Below are 20,178 nucleotides of genomic sequence, written 5' to 3'. Positions count from 1 at the left end.
CTCAAGCTTTTAAAGCAGAGGGCCAATTCACCGCTATTGGAGGAGGGGGGCAGACTATAATTTTTTAAAAAAACACGAATGAATTCCTATGCACTTTGGTCATATCTTATTTGTAGTGCAAGAAAGTATGAAAGAAAAATACAATCTTTCAAATGATGAACAATTTTGAACATAAACATAAATATGCTTTTGGCTGATGAGATAGTCAAGTGAATTAGAATTGTTGTTGATGTGTGCCGTAAATTTATTTCAGATTTAAGGCGACCCTGCATCTATAAAGTTTAGGACAGGGGGCAGGTAAATGACCCTGGAGGGCCGCATCCAGGCCATGGGCCTTAGTTTGGCGACCCTGGTTTATACAGTTATGGACTGTTCTGGGTTCTTGGAGAGAATTCAGAGAAACCCACAACTTCTGTTATTACAGTTTAAGGCTACATTAAGCTCTGTGTATCATTCAGTTTATGTCCTTTCCATCCATGAGCAATTGACCTTTAGTAGTTTCCTCCAGCTCAAGAAAAAAGGAGAAACAAAGCTGAAATTTGAAAAATTTCTCTTTCTGAGAAATGAGATTTTTCCATGTTCATCTATGCTTTTTCCTCTGCTTGATATGAAAGACAGCTCCTAATCTCCATCATCCATGAATCAAATCTATATATGAATGAAATATTTTCAAGAAGATTTAATGCGTGAGTGTGCCTGGAAAGTGTGGTGTAGGCAAGTGTGAAATAGATGCAGCCAAGCTCTTCTGCTGGGGAAAATTCTTGGAGATAATTCCATAGATTCATAGCCTGAGGCATGCTTTCCACACATCCATATTTCCCTAACAAAAGTGGGTCATGACATTCCTGACACATCCAAATATAGAAATCTGTCCTGGAAACCAGGACTCAGAGCAAATGGTTCAAATGACAAGAAAGGAGATTCTATTTGAACTTCCTGACCATAAGAGCTGTTCAGCAGTGGAACTCTCTGCCTCAGAGCCTTGTGGAAGCTCCTTCCTTTAAGGCTTTTAAACAGAGGCTGGGTGGCCATCTGTCAGGGATACTTTGATTGTGCTTTTCCTGTATGGCAGAGGGTTGGACTAGATGGCCCATGTGGTCTCTTCCAACTCTATGTTTCTATGACTTCGCCTTATGGTGAACAGAGAAATGAGAGATGAGAGATCTGCAAGTCACTCTGTCATCAACAACCCTGCTCAGGTCTTGCAGACTCAAGACAACAGTGACTTCCACCTGGAATGCAACTTTCCTCTTTTTCTATTACCTTCTACCTTATCCAACATAATTGTCTTCTCTAATGAGATACTCTTCCCATGATATTTACAAACTTTCAGACTGGTTTTTAGGGAGAATTCAGCCTTGATTTGCTCTAAGGTAAAGGTTTTCCCCTGACATTAAGTCCAGTCGTGTCCGACTCGGGTATGGCGTTCATCTCCATTTCTAAGCCAAAAAGCCAGCGTTGCCCATAGACACCTCCAAGGTCATGTGGCCAACATGACTGCATGGAGCGCTGTTACTTTCCCACCGGAGTGGTACCTATTGATCTACTCACATTTGCATGTTTTCGAACTGCTAGGTTGGCAGAAGCTGGAGCTGACAGCGTAAGGTTACACCGCTCTCCAGATTCGAACCTGCGACCTTTCGGTCAACAAGTTTACCAGTTCAGTGGTTTAACCCACTGCACCACCGGGTGATTTGCTTTAGAACCCATTTATTTGTATTTTTGCTGTGATATTCACAGTTTCCTACTTCTGCCACATTTTAAATGAGGCAAGTCTCATTTCATCAGTTTTGTTCACTGTCACACTTTCAGAATCATACATAAAAATTGCAAACACAAAGGCATGATTTTAGTATTCAGTATACCTTCACACTCCATGATCTTGTCTGCTTTTTTCATAGCTGCCCTTTCAAGTTCTAATATTTTTCTGATTTCTTGACTGCAGTTTGCATTATGAGTCAAGATATGGAAGATCTTTTACTATTTTGATGACTGCATCATGTAAGTCATCTCTGTTAATTGTTTTTGCCTTCTTAATCTTCAACTCTAAACCTGTTTTTGCACTATCTTCTTCGACTTTTTCCAATAGTTTTTTCAAGTCTTTGCTATTTTCTGCTAGAAGAATGGTGTTATCTGCATATCTTAAATTTTTGTTCTTTCCTCGACTTTTCAAGCCTCCTTTCTCTGAGTCTTATCTAGATTTTTACAAACTACATTTAGCATAAAAGTCAAGAAAATTCTTTGAAATTGGAATGTATATTTCTAATCTGGGGACCATTGTTTTGTCTTCTGCATTTGTTGACAAATTTTAGTTAGAAAGGAGTGATTCTGTCACTATAGCTTGAGACAGCTCTATTGGTAAATCTATATAAATAAAAATGTAATGTTTGTTTGTGGGATTAATAGAACTCAAAAACCAGTGGGTCGATTGACACCAAATTTGGACAGCATACATCTAACAACCCAATGTATGTCCTTCACTCAATTTTTTTATTTTGTCATTTGGGAGTTGTAGTTGCTGGGATTTATAGTTCACCTACAATCAAAAAGCATTCTGAAGCCCACCAACTTTGGAATTGAACCAAACTTGGCACACAGTTCTCCCATGACTAACTGAAAATACTGGAAGGGTTTGGTGGGCAGTGTCCTTTGGTTTTGGAGTTGTAGTTCACCTACATCCAGAGATCACTGTGGACTCTAACAATGATGGATCTGGACCAAACTCTACACGAATACTCAATATGCCCAAATGTGAACACTGGTGGAGTTTGGGGAAAATAGAATCTTGACATTTGGGAGTTGTAGTTGCTGGTATTTATAGTTCACCTACAATCACAGAGCATTCTGAACCCCACCAATGATAGATTTGGGCCAAACCTGCCACACAGAACCCCCATGTGGGCCACAGCAACACGTGGCAGGGGATGGCTAGTAATAATAATAAATAAATAACTTTGGCTCGAGGTGAGGCACAACGAAGTCTAATACATCTATAAAATCACACATTAAAACAAAGTTAAAATGCAACCATAAAACCATATATTAAAATATACACATATTAAAATACATGAACCAAAAGTTAAACACAATAAATATATGTGATTTAAAAGCCGTAATTAAAACTGACTGGGTAGGCCTGCTGGAAGAGATAGTTCTTCAGTTGTGTTTTAAATTCTGACAGCTGATTGAGTTGTCAGATCTCTTCGGAGAGGTAATTTCACAGTCTTTTTGGGGTGCCCGATGAAAGGGAGCTCTGGATGACGGTTGGCAGTTGCGTTCTCGCTGGCTGGAGTAAGCATCTCCTAGAGGACCTCAGTGTCTTAAGAGGCAGGTTATGTGGGAGAAGGCGATCCTGTGGATAACTTAGACTGAAGCTATGTAGGGCTTTAATGGTCAAAACCATTTCTTTGTACTTTGCTCAGAAATTAATTGGCAACCAGTGAAATGACTTTAGTATAGAGGTGATATGCTCACTCCTATATGTTCCTGTAACTAGTCTGGCTGCTGTATTTTAAACCAACTGGAGTTTCCAAACTTGGCACAGAGGTAGCCCAATGTGCAGCGCATTACAGAAGTCCAACCTTGAGGTCCCCAGTGCTATCATCTTTATTTCATCTATTCCTGGTGATTTATTTATCCCAAGTGGTCTAAGTGCAGGTTCCACTGCACTTTCTAAAATCATGGGTTCATTAAGCTGTCATCCTTTCATCTCTTTTATGTGTATTTTTTCATCATATATTTATTTCTTCTTGATCCCATATTGTGTTCCCTTGCTGATTGTATAGCATCCCCAGTTTTGGTTTAAACTTTCTTTTGATTTTTTTTCAGATCTCATGAAACAGGTTTCTTCTTGTTGTCTTTCTGTATCTCTGCATTGCTTATTTATTATACGTAATTTTCTTTGTCCTTGTGCATAGGCCACTGAATAGTTAGTTGCAGAAATTTCACCTTACTTTTGGTTTTTTTTCTGTTTGCTTCTTGTCACTCCTTAACTTCTTGAAGAATTCAATCTTTCATCCAATGAGGCTTTTGTTTTCTTTTTGGCAGCAGATAATGCCTTTTTGCATTTTCCCCTGATTTAGGAAATGAAGCAGCATGTAGTCATTCACAGGAAGTGTAGGTACATACTCGAAAGAATTTTAATAAGTAACAAAAAGTGACTTGTACATAGTAAGACATGCAAGTCCTTTGTGGAATGAGAGCTACGAAGGTCTGGCTCAAAATAGCAAGCTTTGAAAGACAAAGAGCATACATTCCAAAGAATGTAACTTTAGGCACATGCAAAGGATTTGTGTTAGTCAACATCAATATCCTCATGAGGATAGCAAATAATTCTTTGTATTGTTTATATCTTGTTGGCACGGAACTGAAGGTCGCTGAGTCTGTTACAGTAAACAGATCTGATTGTATGAAGAAACTGGAGGTAACTCATCACAATTCACTGTAAATTAACATCTGCCTCTGGGTCTCAGAAGAGTTGATCATAGCAAAGATACTCCAAAACAGCATTGTGTGACTTTAATTTACTATAAAAGAAATGCTAAGATTTCGGGTGTGACCTGTTTTCAAGGGGGAAAAGATCCACAGCAACTGGAAAGCTACCAAGAAGAAGGTCCATTCCAGATTTCTGTGGGTCTTCGGCAGAATATTGGATGTGTTCACCCTCACCATGCTGTGGTCTTTCTCTCTTTCTCAATAAAATACTCTCATTAGACTCTTTCCTTATACAGAATTTTGTCTCAAGCTAGAAACCATCATAAGCAAAGGCTGAATTACTCAGAGAGGAACTGGGTGGGGGTTTCCTTCCTGGAATCAGAGCTGGCAATCTTTCTGTGCTATTTAATAGCTACTACCATTTTCTGAAAACATATTAAAAGGAAATATCTTAACAATGAGACAACTACTTCGCCAAAGACTAATTTGGTATTGTGTTTGACTTGCTCCAGCAGTACAACTTGATTTCTTCTGCTACTCCCTCTTCAACTCTTATCCCTCCATCATCTTGAATTGCCCTTTTCATGTAGTTGGCCTGATAAAAATGTGTTTTAAGTTTAATCAGTGCAGTGTACATGTTATATTTTAAATGGCAAGTTGATAAAGGAGTAAAGAATGCCATATTTTAGAATAGATTCTACTATTCAAATATGTCCCTGATTTTATTCTGGATAAATTAAAGGAAGGAAGCTCAGTTCTATCTATACTGCAAAATATCTGTAGTTTGACTCCACTTTCTGCCATTGTTCAATGGTATTGAGTACTGTAATTTTACATGGCCTTTTGCCTTCTCTGGCAAAGAGCACTAGTGCCTCACTAAGTTACAAATCCCAGGGTTCCATATTCAAACTGCATTAATTCTGCAGTGGAGATGCACCCTTAGAAGGGGATGTGTATGCCTTTCCTTAGTTCCTGGTAATTCAGTATCTTAGATGGGATATGATATTTCAGTAAATAATACAGTAGTTTAAAATATCATAAGCAATATTTTGATGTTAGTGAGTCTGTGAGACATAGAGAAACTCCATAAATGCACAGAAGTAAAGTTAGCTATGCAGCCAGTCCTGCTCAAATGAGCTTACATTGAAGTTAACATCTGTCTTCCTTCTTGATGCATGATAGCTGTGGATAAGGGGATGAAAATGTCATGGGTAGTTGCCATTAGCAGGAAAAATTATTAATATATGATAAAAGCTGAATCCTGCATGCAGTTGTGGGAACAACAGAGTTGGATAGTTGCAGCCTGTGAACCACTTTCAGATTTCCCCCATCAATGGTCCTTAAATGTTTAAATTGTTATGTAAACTGGCTGCCACTATTCTTTGGATTTATGGTCAGGTAAGAACAGGAAACCACAGTTGCCACCAACATTCTAGATCCAAAGTAGTCCTTCAGCAGAATATTGTTATTTGTTAGTTGTGGATACATATTTTGTAATGTTATTGCAAACCCTGCATTAACAGTGATGGGGTTCCATTGTCTTTCCTATATTGGGTGTCCTAGTTCCACACAATCCACCAAGAAGGCAAGCAGCTGCACCAATCAAAGGGATTATCAGGCATTAGAGAGCGAGGTCCTGAACAATGATGCACCAGGCTCCTCTCACCAGCGAAGCATCATGCACAAAGCATTGCAAAGACATCTGCAAGGATTGGATGCATCATTGTGCAGCACCCTACTCTCCAATGGCTCAGATCTCCTATAGTTGGTTCATCTGCCTGGGTTTTTGGGTGAGTTTGGGAACATTCACAGTCATGGAAAGTGTGCTGTGATCATAAATGCGAATTGCAATATTTATGATGTCAGAACGTTGGCTTACAACATTGTAAACATTGAACTGAATGCCAGCCAATTTATATATTTAACATATAATGTGCAGTGTACCATTTCCCTAGCAAACCATGCATCTAGGACATATTTTTCCCCATAGAAAATTATTTGTCTTATTAAGATTTTAAAATACTTTAAACATATTTGACTACATCTTACAATATTTTAATCTTATTGCTTGCAGAGAATAGAAAGTTCTCCAGATGGGACTTAGAAAATCTGACGACAAGCATCAGTGGAAACAAGCAGGAAGATGTTCCACATGTTCTACACATTCTGTAGCATTTAGGTGCTTTCAGAAGTCACATTTTGCTTGAGCTGTTGTGGGTAGCCCCTGTGGGGTGAACCTAACACACAGCATTAGTGCTGCCCAGCCACTGCAACATAGTGATGTACACTCCCAATTTTTGTTCTATATTTTCTTTAGTGTCACACTAACCAAAGCAAAGTGTGTATATAATGATGAAAGGTTTGCGACCATTCTTGTTTTCATCCTAGAAGCACTTACAGAGAAAAGATAAGCCTACCAAAATGTTTACCGCCTTTCTTGTTTTCTGTTCTAATCCTTAAAGCAACCACAGATAAAAAAATAAGCCAAAATGTGAAGCAACATCTGCTCACTCCCTTGTGTTCCTTGGAGACTGTGGAGTGCATCCTGGCAATTGGTGACAGAAATGCTGCTGGTGGCAATATATAATAGGTCTTTGTTATTCCCAGATTTTACACATTTTTTCATAGAGGAAAAGCCTAAAATGTGAAGTGCCATTAACAGTTACCATTTGATATAATTTTTCATCCTCCATGGAATGCTCTGATGCTACTTCTTTGGGGCAGGCAGGAAAAAGTGTTTGTGTCTATGCCCATAATCTGTCATCACATTCATCTTTATAAGGTGCACAATAAAGATATCCTTCAAGGAGCTTGGTACATTTGCCTGCCTCTTTTCCGTTGACATCTAAATTGTAGTACTATCATACTCAACTCAAGTTCACGTTACTGCAATGCTTGAAATGTGGGGATTGAAATAAATTTGTTTTGTTAGAATTCTTATTTGGAAAGGCCAGTGTCCTCTTCCCACTCCCCCATCATGACAGCTATACCACACATTAAAATTAACCCATAGTTAAAACAGTTAAATATCAATGTTTCATACGCAAACATTTTGAAAACTGTTGTTATCTCTGTGGTTATGTAACAGCATATCAAACCAGAAGGATAAATGACCATTTGCCAAACTGTGTTTATTTTGACGTACCAAAACAGTGAACTTTTTGGGTGTTCTATAATAAAATAAATCTAAATGCTGCAATACAAAGTTAAAATTGTACCTTTGAATTAAAAATCAACAACACTAAATCATGACAGGAACTTTGCAATATTTCTAATGGCAATTGTAGATAGGATAATTTTGATCATGTTTCCGTATCCAGATGTTATTACACTGAATCCAATGAAGTATTTTATTAAAGAAATTATCCAAATGTCATTTGTGGTGATATTCATTATTTATTTTTCTTTACTTATAATATATGGATGTAAAAGAGAGTAAAGAGGTATTGGACTCACGCATGCGTTCAGGCTGTAAACTGTGTTGAAAGGTTTTGAGAGCTGGGGAAAATAAGAATAATGGAAGTATCAGACATAATTAACTGAAAATGAGTGGCATAAGCTCTAATGCCCCATGACTCTCATCTAAGAGCATATCCATTAATACTAAAATATCAAAAATTGCTATAAGTTGTAGTTCAATGCAGAGCTTGGAATAATTTTTTAAAAAGCAATCCATTACTTTTTAGTGTTCTTGAAATAAAAGATTGACATTATGTATTATTTGAAGAATTTGGAAGCCATGCATTACAATTAGCATTACTCTGTGATTTTCTTCATATCTTTATGACCTACAGCCTATCTTTGTGAAATACATTTGTACTAATTTTATGTTACACCACCCAGCCCATGATACAGAGGTACATAAAACAATACATGATATTAAGGTATGCAGTCATAACATATACTTTAGAAATAATATAAATGGTTTCTCACACAGTCAGCCTAAGGAACCTGAACACTTTTGGAAATTATTTCCCCCCCTCATATTCAGCAGAATTACTTTACTGTTACTGTTTTTAATACATTACTTCCAAGCTCTGGATTGTGGAAGAATAGGTGACTACTTAATTAGGTATTGGTTTTTAGACAGACGGGACTTTACTATTTTTTTAAGTGATGCCAGCTCTTCTGTTACAAGAAACAACTGGAAAACACAACTTTAGTTCAACACTTTGTTAAGCGAGGGGGTTAAAGTGATACACTGACATATCTAATAGAACGTGAAGGGATTGCTTTGTCTGGCTTTACTATATTTTATTCTTTGATAAATTTCTTTCTCTCTGCACTCTGCTAGGAACAGGAAGAAGATCAAGAACTTTCCTCCTTTGACTTACTAATGGTTTCTTGGGTGGACGATGTAGTGAAGGATGTATTTCTGCTAAATTTTTATTAAAATACTATTTTTGTCCTAATATGCCTATTCCTCTGTTCCCATTAATTAATTTCTACCTGCTGGTTCAGCGCAGTCCTATGCATGTTGGCTTGGAAGTCACTCCCACTGAATTAAGTGAAGGTTACCCACAAGCAATTTCAAGTTGAGTTGCAACCTAAAGCTACTCAAGAATTTCTGGGAAGCATCATAGTACAATATTGATGGATGGCAGTTTTGGTCATCCACTCGCTATATTAGCTAGGGATGCAGAGCTAGATATTGTCCACCCTGCTATCTGTAGCTCAGAAAGAAAATATCTTTTACATGAATCTTGTTGGTTATGGAAATAGACTTATTGAGTCAATTGTTGACTGGTGAGTCAATATACATAGGTAAATCCAGTAGATTCAACAGTTCTATTCTTGAGAGAAAGTACTATAGAATGTAGGGCATTCGGTGTTACTAGTGGGGTGCTGAATTATTTTAGATTAGATTTAGAATATGCCTTCAGTGTACTTTGTAAGAATACTTTTACCAGAAGTGGTGGTACAGAGAATTATTCTTGCTTGACTAACTTATGCCTGTGGCTGAGGTGCAGTTACACCCAAGTAAAATGGCACATATTTCCAAATATTTGGGCATACACAGGCATGCACTGAAGTAGTTCCTGGAGCCCAGTCTTTAGAGGAAAGGTATTACATTACAGACAATGTCCTCTTACTCAGGTGCCACTGCCAAATATGCCCATCTGGCATCAAAGTGCAAAATGCTGGACCAGTTTCAACAAGACGCAAACAATAAGCTATTAAAGCATTAAAACAAAATGTGTGCTTGCCCTCTGACAGGAACTACAAAATCTGCCATTGAGATCTATTGTTCCATTTTATCTGAAAGCTACTGGAGGATAGGAGAAGAAAATAATGAGAACAGGTTTTGCAAGGGGAGTAAATCTGCAATATCAAGAAAGATCTCTGCTAATTTTACCAGCGGTGTATATGTTATATATGAACACGACTATAATTGTTTAAATATTATACAGTATGAATGCAGTTCTTGAGTTAAGAGCATCCAACTTACATGCAATTCCTAGTTACAAAAAGGGATGAGACAACAGGAAGTGAGAGGAATTCTACCACTAAGAAGGGAAATTATCTACTGTAAGAATTATCATAGAGAAATGGTGTCGCCACTGAAGCTTTATTACCAATCCTTGTTTCTATGAGAAAGTGACTTGAAAATCTTAGAATCCCAAATGAGGTGACTTCTCCTCAAAGCCCTTCCTTGTTTCTCCTACTCCTCAACTAGACTCTGCATGACAGCATAGGAGAGTAAAAAAAAATTCCTGGCTTTGCCTGCTTGAAGAAACATCAAAGAGGGAGGAGGCAGTCAAGGATCTGGGAGCTATAGTCTTTCCTGAGTCTCTCATTGCCACTTAACATGTGACATTGGGAGTTGAGTCTATTTCAGGACTATGTGGGAGAAAACAAATAAAGTGTTTTGAGACAGTGGAGGGCATGTTAGACATATAGAACCCCCCCTCCCTTTCCCTTAAGTAGCTTAATATTCTTTGCATCCTCTCTCCTCATACAGGCTCATGTATTTAAAACAAGTGATTCCATTTAAAACCACAATTGGGCAAAATCATTAGATCCTAACGGCTTTAATTTAAGAAAAGCATGAGTAGCATCCTCTTAGTCAATTACAATGCTGGAAATTAGATCTGAAACATCATAAGAGCTTAGTATCCTCATTTACAAGAATATCCTCATTGCTAAGAGTGCAAATGACCTTAAAAGCCAGTCTGTCACACAGAGCATCAGAGGTCTGTGCTGCTGTTCAGTGGACAACTACAGGACAATATGGAGACATTGGAGAGCATCATTTGCTGGAAGGAGTGGGCCCCATTCAGTAGCAGCACAGACCTCTCTTGCTCTGGATGGCTGACTAGCTTTTAATGTAAGTTTCAGGGTACTGCTTCTTGAGGTTCGCCCAGCATCTCAAGCTCTTATTGGTTCCAATGAAGACATGCAGGATGGAGAGCAGAGTCAGAGATTGCTTTATTCTTTAGTTGGCCAAGGAAGGATGCCAGGGGAATTTTCGCAGATCTGACATGCCTTATGTACCCAGACTTGGGCTTTTTATAGGCATTGGTGTACAATAGACGTTTCTATGATTGGCACAAATTATGATCCATAGTTTCATTGTGAACCTCCACTTTCAGGGTTTTGGATAACACTATGACATAATGGCTAAAAGTTTAATGCAGTACCTTCTCTCGTGTTTTAACGTAATGCCGAATGAAGCTGATATCAGCCTTTGGAACCCATTATTATTATTGCCCATAAAGTGATCTAAGGCATTTGCTTCTAAAATGTGGGTCCTGAGCCCAAATTAGGTCCTCTTAGCTCAGGCATGGGCAAACATTGGCTCTCCAGATGTTTTGGACTCCAATTCCCACAATTCCTAACATCCTACCAGCTGTTAGGAATTGTTGGAGTTTGAATCCAAAACATCTGGAGGGCCAATGCTTGTCCATGCCTGCCTTAGCTCAAGATTGGGATTCTTAAAAAAAATCTGAATACCACCTAGTGGCTGTTTTAGACATTTACAGTAATCTGTTATTATTTTCAGTAAACTCCATAGAAGGTGCTTCAGCTCTACTGCATGAAACGGAAAATCAGCCTGTTTAGCAAGCCTCATAAATTCTGATTTGATATCAGCAAATGTTTTATTTTTACTCCTATTTTATATACCTATATATGTAGGATCACATAAAGATTTCTTGGGGGGGGAAAGGGGTCCTTAGTGGAAAAGTTTAAGAAGCCCTGATCTAGAGTAAGTCGCACATTCTTAGCCCAAAAGGAAGACAAACTTCATTGGAAGAAATCTGGTTGAGAAAACTCTGTGAGAGGGATGCTATATGAGTTGGAATGGACTTAAAGGCATACAACAATGACAAAGTCCCATTGAATTCATTATGGCTTACACTTCTTAAGCATATTTGGAATTGCACTGTTAAAGTTAGAGTAGTTAAAATAACTTACCCGGCTTCACTGAAATCAAGGTCAGAGCCTTGCTGAGTTCTTTGGGACATTGTATACTGTGTTAAGAGTTTTCCTGGAATATATCTTGGCACAGTGATGCTGCTGGCTTGTGTCAGTCTTTCCACTTGAAAAAGAATCAAAGATAGCATATCATAAACAAAGTTTACCTTTCTCTTTCCTAAATGGTTACTGGAGTTTCCCCTTGTGGAAACTCTCCCAGAATATTTCATTTCCACTTTTCATCTGCGCATGTATTTGCAGATTAAATTTTCATTATTCCAAATCATAGATATTATATAGTATAAGCATACACTGCTTTAGGTTATATAAAAACATAAAGATGTTGTATGTTGATCAGATGCCAACAAGGAGAGGGACCTTGTACTATTAGAAATTGTGCAAAAGAAAAAAAATCCAGTAGATGTAAAACGGAGTTGCTGTGAGTTTTCTGGGTAGTATTCCAGAAGCATTCTCTCCTGGCATTTCACCCACATCTATTACAGTCATTCTCAGAGGTTGTGAAGTTTGTTGGAAACTAGGCAAGTGAGGTTTATATATCTGTGGAATGTCCAGGGTGGGAGAAAAAACTCTTGTCTGTTTGAGATAAGCGTAAATATTGCAAATGGCCACATTGATTAGCATTTAATAGCCTTACAGCTTCAAAGCCTGGCTGGTTGCTGCCAGGGAAATCCTTTGTTGGGAGGTGATAGCAGGCCCTGATAGTTTCCTGTCGGGATTTTCCTTTTTTTTAGTGTTGCTCTTTACTGTCCTGATTTAATACTGGTAGCCAGGTGTTATATGATGTAAAATCAATGCAGCAATACAATATGTCATAGCAAATTCAACCCACCAGTATTTTCACACAGGGATAGCAAAAGCGACTACATGATAGGTAGTGGATTCTGTGAGTCTTATCCAAGAAGCCAACTTTCCCAAGCTCTGTCTCTTCTATATAATGATTAAAAGTGTCAGAGCTGTGAGGTCTTGTGAATACTATTTCCCCAAAATAGCCATCAACAATTCAGCTTTTAGCCATGCCTTCTACAGATTGAATTTATGGTTTATATTACCATTCTTGACTGTTCTTTCCCCTCCTCTTCAGCTACCTCTGCATTCATTTCACAGAGGAAATCAACATTTCTATTTAGAAGCATGCAAACATCTTCTGAGAAATGAGCATTATCATGCCAGCTTGAGCAGCTATTTCTCAAAATGCTGCAGATGCTTGAGGAAAGAGCTATTGGTAGGATAGCAAAACCAAAAGAAAACAATAATGTGGTGAATTCTTCTCCTTTTGTAATGATCTACATCTCAGGCCCCTTCTACACCGCCATATAATCCAGATTATCAAAGCAGATAATTCACATTATCTGCTTTGAACTGGATTAAATGAGTCTACATTGCCATATAATCCAGTTCAAAGCAGATAATCTGGATTTTATATGGCAGTGGAGAAGGAGCCTGAGATCATTTTTGAATGTAAATAGAAATGTACTAGCCATCCCCTGCCATGCGTTGCTGTGGCCCAGTCTGGTGATCTGGAAAATAAAGTAATGAGAAAGTGTTGTTTTCTAATATATGTAATTTCTTTATGCTTGTGGGTAAACAGTATTTCTTGTTGTTTCTTTGTCAGTGTTGATGTAGAGATTGTCTGGTTTGCCTACTCTGGAACATACAACATATCATTGTCCTTCTTTAGGGGTCCCTTTCAAATCTATGACACTATATCTATGTGTGTGTGTGAATCATATCTATTTATCTATATATATAAATTTGTTAGGGGCATCCAACGAGGAAACAAAACTCAAAAAAACCCCAATGAAACTTAACCAAAATTCCCATGCCCATAACACAACCCACAAGGTACAAACATATCTACTCAAAATGAAAAACAACACAACAACACACTCACAAAACGGCAAAACAACAAAACTCAAAAATCCCCCAACGAAACTTAACCAAAATCCCTGTGCCCATAACACAACCCACAAGGTACAAACATATCTACTCAAAATGAAAAACAACACAACAACACACTCACAAAATGGCAAAACAACAAAACTCAAAAATCCCCCAACGAAACTTAACTAAAATTCCCATGCCCATAACACAACCCACAAGGTACAAACATATCTACTCAAAATGAAAAACAACACAACACACTCACAAAACGGCAAAACAACTGAGCATGCGCATTGGCGCCCAGCCGCAAGTTCCCTGGCGCGCGCACATGGCCTTCCGGCCAACGTTCCCTCTGCGGAAACCATGCCCACTCCAAGCCCCGCTGCGCTGCTTCCCGCACACACACACACCCTGCCGCACACACACACGCAACCCCACGCTCCATCACTCCCCCCGTCGCCGCACACACACACGCAACCCCAGGCTCCATCACTCCCCCCGCCGCCGCACACACACGCAACCCCACGCTCCATCACTCCCCCCGTCGCCGCACACACACACGCAACCCCAGGCTCCATCACTCCCCCCGCCGCCGCACACACACGCAACCCCACTCCCCCCATCGCCGCACACACACACGCAACCCCACGCTCCATCACTCCCCCCACCGCCGCACACACACGCAACCCCACTCCCCCCGTCGCCGCACACACACACGCAACCCCAGGCTCCATCACTCCCCCCGCCGCCGCCACACACACGCAACCCCACGCTCCATCACTCCCTCCGCCGCCGCACACACACACACAACCCCATGCTCCATCACTCCCCTGCCCCAATCTTACCTCCTTTTACTTCAGGCCACCTCCAAACCCCACCCCACCCCTTCCCGCCCTGTCAAAAATCTAGGAAAGACAGGAAGGGAGGAAAGAAGGAAGAAAGAGAAAGGGAGGTAAAGAAAAAGGGGCAAGGAAGGAAAGTTAGAGGAAGAAGAAAAGGAAAGAAAAGGAAAGATGGAAGGAAAGAAAAGAGAGACAGAAGAAGAGAAAGAAAAAGGGGGAAGGAAGGAAAGAGATAGAGAAAGAAGAGGAGAAGGAAAGATGGGAAGGAAGGAAGGAAGGAAGGAAGGAAGGAAGGAAGGAAGGAAGGAAGGGAGGGAGGGAGGGAGGGAGGGAAAGAAGGAGAGAAAGAGGGAAGGTTGGCCACAGCAACACGTGGCGGGTAAAGGTTGTTATTTCTATTATTATTATGATGATGCTATTGTTCCTATGAGACCCTTTTAGGGGGGATGAGAGAGGTGTCAGGTCCCAGAGGCAATGCATTGCATTATTGTTATTCTTATGATGGTGGTGAAATAAAAGGAAATAAAAAGTGAAAGAAGGAAGAAAACAAGGAAGGGAAGAAAGGCAAAGGAAGAAAGGGGGAGGGAATGAAGGAAAGAGAGAAGGATGAAACCAAGTAGTGAAAGAAGGAAAGAAAGAAAGAGGGAGAGAAGGAAGAAAGGAGAGAAAGGGGGAGGAAAAGGGGGAAGGAAGAGGTAGGGACCTCTCTTTCATAATAGTCCAGATATCTACCTCAACTTTGATAAGTTTTACTATAGGCCACAGCAACGCGTGGCAGGGCACAGCTAGTGTATATCTATGACTGGATGGCTCGACATTTTCTTGCAGTGGTGCAGAGTTGGACTGGATGGCCTTAAGTATTTTCTGTTGGTCATGGGGGTTCTGTGTGGGAAGTTTGGACCAATTTTATCATTGGTGAGGTTCAGAATGCTATTTCATTGTGGGTGAACTATAAATCCCAGTAACTACAACTCCCAAATGCTGAGGTCTATTTTCCCCAAACTCCACCAGTGTCCATATTTGGGCATATGGAATATTTGTGCCAAGTTTGGTCCAGAACCATCATTGTTTGAGTCCACAGTGCTCTTTGGATGTAGGTGAACTACAACTCCCAAACTCAAGGTGAATGCCCACCAAACCCTTCTAGTGTTTTCTGATGGTCATGGGGGTTCTGTGTGGGACGTTTGCCCCATTTCTGTCATTTGTGGGATTCAGAATGCTCTTTGATTGTAGGTGAACTATAAATCCCCGTAACTACAAATCCCAAATGTCAAGGTCTATTTTCCCCAAACTCCATTTGTGTTCATATTTGGACATATGGAATATTTGTGCCAAGTTTGGTCCAGATCCATCATTGTTTGAGTCCACAGTGCTCTCTGGATGTGGGTGAACTACAACTCCCAAACTCAAGGTGAATGCCCACCAAACCCTTCTAGTGTTTTCTGATGGGAGTCCCGTGTGCCACGTTTGGTTCAATTCCATTGTTGGTGGAGTTCAGAATGCTCTTTGATTGTAGGTGAACTATAAATCCCAGCAACTACAACTCCCAAATGACAAAATCAAATAAAAATTTGAGGGAAGGACATACATTGGGTTGTATGCTGTCCAAATTTGGTATCAATTGGCCCACTGGTTTTTGAGTTCTGATAATCCCACAAATGAACATTACATTTTTATTTATATAGATAAATATATAATATGTATATATGTGTGTTTGATACATTTTATGTAGATATAAATAAATACAAAAATATGCAGATTTATATACACACATATGCACATATGTTTTAATTTACATTTGCAAATGAAATACATTGCATAACTTTCAAAAGGTTACGTGCAGTAATGTTCCAGAGTTACAATAACAGGAAAATGAAAATGAAACACACAAATGGAGGGAAAATGACTAAATTAGTCAGGGCCCTTCCACTCAGACGTATAACCCAGAATATCAAGGCAGAAAACCGCACAATATCTGCTTTGAACTGGGTTATCTGAGTCCACACTGCCATATATTCCAGTTCAAAGAAGAAAATGTGAGGATTTATTCAGCTGTGTGGAATGGGCCTCAGACGTTTGTATAAATGCTGTTCAAATGACCATTTGTAAATTCGGAAACTATCCACATCTGCATATATAACACAGGGCAGAAGTCACAAAAAGATTTCAATATGAAAAACTGCTTCATTTTTTGTTTTTTAAACATCACAATACCATAGTGTCATATAGCGTCATATATGTAAAATGTTTTCAATCCCCCCCAACCCAAAATTACAAAAACATTAGACACCATAGTGATTTTTGGCCCACCCTATCTATAACCAGTAACCAGTCTGCTGTCTATTTTATGCTGTCGTGTAAAAAGACACACATTTGTTATAATCTTGAGCTTGAAGCGCATGGATTATCGTGTTGTGTGTCTCATATTCTGGTTCACTTCACGCCATGTTTCATGGCACAGCAGTTGTGCCAAGATCTGTCATGGTTAAGCATCCCTTCTTGTGGCCTGAAGGGAGACAAGGTTGGTTGCCTAGCAACAGACAAAATGGCTTCCCTTCAGCCTTCCTTCAGGAGGACCCAACCTATAGTTAGCTGGCTGTGATTCTATAACACTTTATGACCCTGTCTACACTGCCATATAATGCAGCTTAACAGAATTGAAGTGCTTTATATGGCAGTGTAGACGCAGGGCCCTTCCACACAGCAATATAACTCAGAATATCAAGGCAGAAAATCCCACAATATCTGCTCTGAACTGGGTTATCCTTGGTGACATGTTTGGCGCAGTGGGTTAGACTTTGGGCTATGACTCTGATATTTAGGGTTCGAATCCCGCTCTGCCTCAAAAGCCTCTGGCTTTTATTATTCTGGGCACCACAATTCAAGAGAGATACTGACAAGCTGGAATGTGTCCAGAGGAGAGCGACTAAAATGATAAAAGGTCTGGAGAACAAGCCCTATGAGGAGCGGCTTAAGGAGCTGGGCATGTTTAGCCTGAAGAAGAGAAGGCTGAGAGGGGATATGATAGCCATGTATAAATATGTGAGAGGAAGCCACAGGGAGGAGGGAGCAAGCTTGTTTTCTGCTTCCCTGGAGACTAGGACGCGGAACAATGGCTTCAAACTACAAGAAAGGAGATTCCATCTGAACATGAGGAAGAACTTCCTGACTGTGAGAGCCGTTCAGCAGTGGAACTCTCTGCCCCAGAGTGTGGTGGAGGCTCCTTCTTTGGAAGCTTTTAAACAGAGGCTGGATGGCCATCTGTCAGGGGTGATTTGAATGCAATATTCCTTCCTCTTGGCAGGGGGTTGGACTGGATGGCCCATGAGGTCTCTTCCAACTCTTTGATTCTATGATTCTATGATTTTATCTGAGTCTACACGGCCATGTATTCCAGTTCAAAGCAGGTAATGTGGTATTTTATTCAGCTGTGTAGGAGCCCCCGGTGGCGCAGTGGGTTAAACCCCTGTGCCGGCAGGACTGAAGACTGACAGGTCGCAGGTTCGAATCCGGGGAGAGGCAAATGAGCTCCCTCTATCAGCTCCAGCTCCTCATACAGGGACATGGGAGAAGCCTCCCACAAGGATGATAAAAACATCAATTCATCCAGGCGTCCCCTGGGCAACATCCTTACAGACGGCCAATTCTCTCACACCAGAAGCGACTTGCTCCTGACACGACAAAAAATAAATAAATAAATTCAGCTGTGTGGAAGGGGCCTCATATAATCCCATTCATTATATGGCAATGTAGATGGGGCCTAACTAAAACACTCCATTTTCAAAAAATGCTTCTTTAATGCTGAGACACTAACACACAAATATGAAAAACATACACCCATAACTGAACAAAGCAGCTGGTTTGGCAAAGACATATCATGATTATTTTGGTCAATCTTAGGTGTGTCTCTTCAAAACTTTGTGATGAAAAACACACCTCATGTTTTTATGAATCGTTCTGAAGAGACATAGGTTGGAATCTGTGATATTTACTTAACAATATTTGCTAATAATACTCCTCCCATGATATTTGCTAATGATGATAAGAAGCGTGCTTAACAATAATTGCATAATGTGTATCAATCACTGCTTTGATTTGCAACAACACTGAGTCTTCATAATTGCCCAATAGCTTAACAATAATGCAGATTGATATTGATCACTGCTCTGCGCCTCACCCGAAAGCAAGTTGTTGGGCCCTTTCACACAGCCATATAACACAGAATATCAAGGTAGATAATCCACGATATCCGCTTTGAACTGGGTTATCTAAGTCCACACTGCCATGTAATCCAGTTCAATGTGGATTTTATACAGCTGTGTAGAAGAGGCCTAAGTGTTAGTTAGCTCTAACACAGTGGTTCTCAACCTTCCTAATGCCGCAGCCCCTTAATACAGTTCCTCATGTTGTGGTGACCCCCAAGCATAACATTATTTTCGTTGCTATTTCATAACTGTAATTTTACTACTGTTATGAATTGTAATGTAAATATCTGATATACAGGATGGATTTTCATTCACTGGACCAAATTTGCCCAAATACCCCAAACGCCCAAATTTGAATACTGGTGGAGTTGGGGAAAATGATTTTGTCATTTGGGAGTTATAGTTGCTGGGATTTATAGTTCACCTACAATCAAAGAGTATTCTGAAGTTCACCAATGATGGAATTGAACCAAACTTGGCACACAGAACTCCCATGACCAAGAGGAAACACTGGGAGGATCTGGTGGACATTGACCTTGATGTTTTGGAGTTGTAGTTCACCTACATACAGAGAGCACTGTGGACTAAAACAATGATGGATCTGGACTAAACTTGACACAAATACTCAATATCCCCAAATGTGAACACTGGTGGAGTTTGGGTAAAAACAGACCTCAGCATTTGGGAGTTGTAGTTGCTGGGATTTATAGTTCACCCACAATGAAATAGCATTCTGAACCTCACCAATGATAAAATTGGTTCAAACTTCCCACACAGAACCCCCATGACCAACAGAAAATACTATGTTTTCTGATGGTCTTTGGCGACCCCTCTGACACCCCCTCGCAACGCCCCACAGGGGTCCCAGGTTGAGAAACACTGCTCTAACAGCTTCCAAGAAGGGGCAGCTTGACTCAACGTGGAACTCCAAAAGAACAGATTTAACAAGTTGTTTTCCTAAGACTTCAAAGCTTAAGCAGCAGGCGATATAGTAGGGAGTAAAATTGGTTGATACAGGAAGGCCATAAATCTTCTCATAGGTGATGGGAATAAACGAGGAGGCTAATTAGCTAGCACAGACATAGTGGGTTTCAATACGCATGCTCCAGCAATAAAATATGACATTATGGCTTTATGGCTTTGTTGATGAGCACTGACCCTCCCCCATCCCCCATCAAATTAATAAAAGAATATAATGATCAGAGGTCCGAAGGAGTTGAGGAGCCATGGAGCAGCTATCAGCACCCTGTGTACTTTCTATCTTGAACCTTTTCACCTTTCTTACAAAGCAACCCCTTCAATAAATGTACATTTTGGGATGTTATCCTTATATTTGATTATTTGTGTCTTTTTTGCCTTGTCCTCTTTTTTCTGCTTCT

At 39.9% G+C, this 20,178-nt stretch overlaps 1 protein-coding gene across 4 annotated transcripts in view; it reads left to right on the top strand.

Moving 5' to 3' along the window:
* PECAM1 (platelet and endothelial cell adhesion molecule 1) overlaps positions 1 to 7,810 on the top strand; it is a 58,910-nt gene extending 51,100 nt beyond the window's left edge. For 3 of the 4 annotated variants that reach the window (XM_067464212.1, XM_067464210.1, XM_060763108.2), the window contains exon 16: positions 6,509 to 7,810. In XM_067464212.1, coding sequence (XP_067320313.1) covers positions 6,509 to 6,538 — 30 coding nt within the window. In that variant the 3' untranslated portion in view covers positions 6,539 to 7,810. Of the gene's footprint in view, positions 1 to 1,945; positions 2,005 to 6,508 lie in introns of those variants that run through there. The other variant, XM_067464211.1, reaches the window with a different exon arrangement.
* Positions 7,811 to 20,178: the final 12,368 nt, after the last annotated feature.

This window comes from Anolis sagrei, chromosome 2, assembly GCF_037176765.1.
Source record: "Anolis sagrei isolate rAnoSag1 chromosome 2, rAnoSag1.mat, whole genome shotgun sequence".
NCBI classification, from domain to species: Eukaryota; Metazoa; Chordata; class Lepidosauria; order Squamata; family Dactyloidae; genus Anolis; species Anolis sagrei.
This window is presented reverse-complemented; position numbering and strand designations above follow the sequence as displayed.